Source organism: Orbicella franksi, chromosome 3 (genome assembly GCF_964199315.1).
Source record: "Orbicella franksi chromosome 3, jaOrbFran1.1, whole genome shotgun sequence".
NCBI classification, from domain to species: Eukaryota; Metazoa; Cnidaria; class Anthozoa; order Scleractinia; family Merulinidae; genus Orbicella; species Orbicella franksi.
Window position 1 is genome coordinate 9,448,184 of NC_138147.1, and position 4,452 is coordinate 9,452,635.

General features: G+C 42.4%; 1 protein-coding gene across 1 annotated transcript; it reads right to left on the reverse strand.

The window, feature by feature from the left end:
• Positions 1-427: 427 nt before the first annotated feature.
• LOC145480392 (uncharacterized) lies at positions 428-2,315 on the reverse strand. Its single transcript, XM_081458676.1, has 3 exons — positions 1,680-2,315; positions 1,055-1,475; positions 428-871 (listed from the first exon to the last, which is right to left on the reverse strand). Exons 1-3 carry the CDS (start codon positions 2,313-2,315, stop codon positions 678-680), a joined length of 1,251 nt encoding a protein of 416 aa, XP_081314802.1. The 3' UTR covers positions 428-677.
• Positions 2,316-4,452: the final 2,137 nt, after the last annotated feature.

Consider the following 4,452-nt stretch of genomic DNA (forward strand, 5'->3'; position numbering starts at 1 on the left):
CAAAGCGCTCGTGGAAAAGACAATAGGCCAGGTTTTTGGTGAAAAATCGTTACTATTCCGAATAAAAAGCTACTTTCTATCAATATTTGTCCTGTCTACTGCTCAGGTTGTCTGAAATTTAAACTTTTAGCGATTATTTTCGAAGCAAAGTACAAAATCCTCATGTTTTGAACGTCCGAGGACGGATACAATTTGTCGTATTTATTCTTCAATTTGAGTATTGTAGTTAATCTTTGCATGCCATTTATCAGCGCCAAGCATGGACTGTATGTGTATTAGCTTCACAAGTTGATTCCGTTAACTGCCGACTGCTGCAAACAGTGAGAATTGCGTGACAGACTGCTGAAGGCCCACGCACCTTGCACGTGTTCTACAGTCCAACTCCTATTAGCCTGCGTAGCAGGCGTATAAAGGGGAGGGGGTGGGGAGGAGGAAGAGAATTCGGGGGGAAAAATTAATTGCTCAATTAATTGAACATACGGCTTTTTTAGCTTTAGTGGAATATTGTCAATTTCCACTTCAAAGTGGCTGCATATTATGCCCAAAATAGGGACGCTGAGCTTGGTTAGCTTGTTTCTTGCGTACAGTTCACAGAGATTGTATGTATCGTAAGTGATCGGGTGGATCAGCCGACACTCTTCAAGAATGCGCGCACGGGCGGAGGAATACGCATCTTGCTATGCAACAGCTTGACCGTCCCACTCGTCTGCAACGTCGTGACTTTCTTGCCTGAATTTTGCCGCCATTCTTGAAAAATAAGATTTTATTTGCTGTGGGGCTAGAAATTCATCTAGAGTGAATCTGCCACTCCCGTCTTCATGTTTTGTATGTCTCATATCTTGAGCCAGCTGTGCGGGGTCTGCTTTGAATCCTGTTTGTTCTCTATTTTAAATTTCTCGTCTAGTTAGGCCTTCTGCGCGCTTAGCGCTGAAACGGGCAGCCTTCTTCGTAGATCGCAATGCCCAGCCCTGCGGTAACGTCCGAACACTTTGTTCTGAAAGCTCAGAACCGGCAATAAATGGCTGTGCGCTTGATCCTCCTGTAGCTTTTCAGCGTAAATAATCCTTGTCGAGAAGCGAGCGTCTTTCCTCTACAGATTTGCGCTTGCCATAATGCATACGCCGCTCCAGGTTACAATGGCGCTGAAAAGTACTCACGCATCCTTCAACTGGACAGGAAAAAAGACCAGCGTGCTCGTTGTCAGCGGATGCAATGTTTTGCTCTCCTTGAACGGTGTTTTCTGGATTGTCTTCAACAGGAGACCGCATGTTGTCAAACAAAGAGACGTTTTGGAAGTCTTCAGGAGAAAAGGAACTCTCGGGGAATACTGGATCCTTCACTGAACCCATTTGGACTAAGGAAAAGAGGGCATAAAAATTAACTAACTTATAGTACAAGACACGAGATTTTGTTGCATTTTGTGGCAATGACATTTGAAATAAAAGCGCGTTCAGTAATAAGGGTATAAGCCGAACCTAGGATTCTTCAATTAATTACATTAGCGGTAACCCTGATATACTACGAGCAGCCCTTACTTAGTCCGTCGAGCGTGACTCGAAAAAAAAAGCGCGCGAGAAAATAAAAATTTGGTAAAAGTAAGCAAGAAATATTTTTTTTACCTCGCAAGCATGGTATGGTCTTTCCTTCTCCCACAGCAAATGCTTTCCATACAGTCAGACACCCTGCAACGAGATTGGATGCTGCTTTGTGGAATCAGTCAAGGTAACTCGGACACCTCTGACACCACCATGAGATAGAATAGCTCGTTTAAGAACATCCGCAGAGACTACTTCATGGCCTTCATTAATGTATGGAAGAAGATGTGCTTTGATCGTTGCTGCTCTTCTGTGGCGTGGACCCTGACCGTCTTGTGGGTCGCTGAAGTCCACTCTCTCAACTTTGATATCAGTCGCTTCTTTTATAAGTCGGCAAGCAGTTAACATGGTGAAGCTGTGGTAACACCCGGCGTTGTCTTGTCGGAGAAAGGCAGTTGTAATCTCCGGATGTTCTTTCTTTAGTTTTTGGAGTGTGTGTCGTATGACGCTGACCACCACGTTGCTGTCTTGACTGCAATTCTCGACTATGTGAACAAATGCTTGGCGCTGTAGTTTGTCAACAATCTTACGGACAACAACACTAATGTGCCAACAAATCCCTCTTTTGGCAAACCAATCAGCTTGCGTTTTCCTGTACTTTTGTGGCAGGAACTTCATGGCCCAGTCCTGTGTGATGAGAATTGAAGACATTACCAGGTTTTCCAAAGACTCGTTCTTGCCTTGTCCTGCTGAATTGATTTCAACTGATGAGCCTTCCATGATTCAATTACCTGATAGGCTTGTTGAAGTGTGCACATCAAGTCATCGCGGACTTCGTCTCTCAACCCGGAGGATCTTAATGAAGACTCAATTTCCATCATTATGGATTTCAGCTGGTCACAAGAAGGACAGCACGTGTCATGGGAATGGTCACACGCCACATGGAGGCAGTCCTCTTTAGGATCACTTAGAGCGTGCGTTTCAACCACCTATATAGTTTATATCTGCGTAGAGGGTTTCATAACTGATCCGCGAAATTCTGTACATCTGACTGGTGATCCTTTCACGAAAAAAAAGTTCTTTTTTGCTTTTACTAATGAGGGAAATCGAGAGACCATTTTCTCTAGGGGAAATGTAATTCACTTGTCACTAGAAATCCCCAACGTCCAACTCGAGAAAACATGGGGCGTGGGTGGGGCTTTGTGGGGCTTGACTCTCTGCCCTTCTCAAGGGAGTGGGGGATAATCCTCATCTTGCGACCTCTTCTTTTGCTAGCTAGTATTAGTAGTGTCCAGCGACAGGTGCGTGCATAATAACCCGGGGGAAGACCGAAGAAAAACTACAAGGCATTCCCTTACTTCAGTAATCATCTCGACTTATTTCATTGTTTACTCCTTGCATAACTTCTACCCAATTTTTGTGAGAAGTATTGACAAGAGAAGAAGATCTGCCTCCGTTTGCAAAGTTGAATCAAAGCAGTCGAAAAACTGCAAATGACTCTTAATGTTTCTTCCGGATCTTTCTATCGTTTCACACACAGCATTTGCCGGGTTGGAACTACTGCATCCACACGGCCCTCCAACAAGTTCAGAGTAGCCACAGGTGGCCATTTCTTAACGTGTATCATGCAACTGTACAAACGCGGCACAGATTATCAACGCTGAAGTAATCTGATTATGTGTTGGTGGGCGGTTTAGACGTTTATTTGTGGAAATCGAAAGCAAAATTAAAGTGTTCGTCTCAGTCACTGTGTGCTAAGTACTTGATGATTCCCAGACGCACAGGATTATTAATACCCACGTGTAAATTTTCTTCCCATCTATTAAAATGTAGGCAGCTTAGAGCTTTAAAAGCAGAATAGCTTTATGTGTACAAGAAAAAGCACAAAACATTACAACTAAACATATTAAATGTTTTGCACTAATCAAGATGTCAAGAAGTTGCAGACAACTGATCAGATAAACTTCGAAAGCTTATCTGATGAAGCGTGAAAACATGTGTCAACACATCAGTCATGATATAGTAAATGAAATAGAGGAGGAGGAGAATAAAGGGGAAAATAAGTCTCTTAAAAAAAAAATTCAAGGATAATGTGAGGTTCCCAAACAAAATTGCCGTGTGCCATGAATATAACGGACGAGTATTTGTGTTAGGTGCCCATGCAATTGTGGCCTGGCCGCCTGTCACGCAAACTTTAGTGTTTGAACATTTCGCGAGCAGCGGGGGGCAGTTAACGCAAACAACTTGTGAAGCCAATACACATGCAGCCCATGCTTGGCGCTGATAATTGGTATGCACAAATTAACTACAATAGTATAAGTATAAATACGCAATTATATTAATTTACGGTTTGTTACGATTTACAAACTGTATCCTTCCTCGGCCGTTCAAAACATGAGGATTTTGTATTTTGCTTCGAAAATAATCGCTAAAAGTTTAAATTTCAGGCAACCTGAGCAGTAGACAGGAGAACTATTGATTGAAAGAAGCTTTTTTTTTCGGAATAGTAACGATTTTTCACCAAAAACCTGGCCTATTGTCTTTTCCACGAGCGTTTTGTTGATTTTTCACCTCTAATTGCGTGAGAGGGAATGGCGTGTTTTGTCCTTTGTGCCACTTTTGTCTGGCGCCCTAAAATTTCGCATTTTAAGTAGCCCAAAAATTTTATTGCAGCTATTTGAAGAAGAAACCCTTTTCTTTCGCTGGATTAACTTGACGTAACTCCATGCCATGTACCAAGGTGCTATTATACCCTCTCAATTCTGCCTTTTTTTTTTGTCCGCCGAAATGAGTGAAATATTGAAGAAAAGCAAAAATCGCCCAAAAATTCAGTTTGCGATGGAATTGGACAAATAACATTTCAGACTGTTCGTAAATATGTGTTCTTTTCATTACGATATTCAGTGGCCAGATTTAC

What these genes read in the sequence shown, in the direction of transcription:
- LOC145480392 (XM_081458676.1), bottom strand. Translation starts at nt 2,315, where the DNA reads ATGGAAGGCTCATCAGTTGAAATCAATTCAGCAGGACAAGGCAAGAAC. An exon ending in ATCCAATCTCGTTGCAGGGT is followed by an intron (nt 1,476 to 1,679) that starts GTCTGACTGTAT and finishes GAAGAATCCTAG; the next exon opens with GTTCGGCTTATACCCTTATT. An exon ending in TCTCGACAAGGATTATTTAC is followed by an intron (nt 872 to 1,054) that starts GCTGAAAAGCTA and finishes GAGAACAAACAG; the next exon opens with GATTCAAAGCAGACCCCGCA.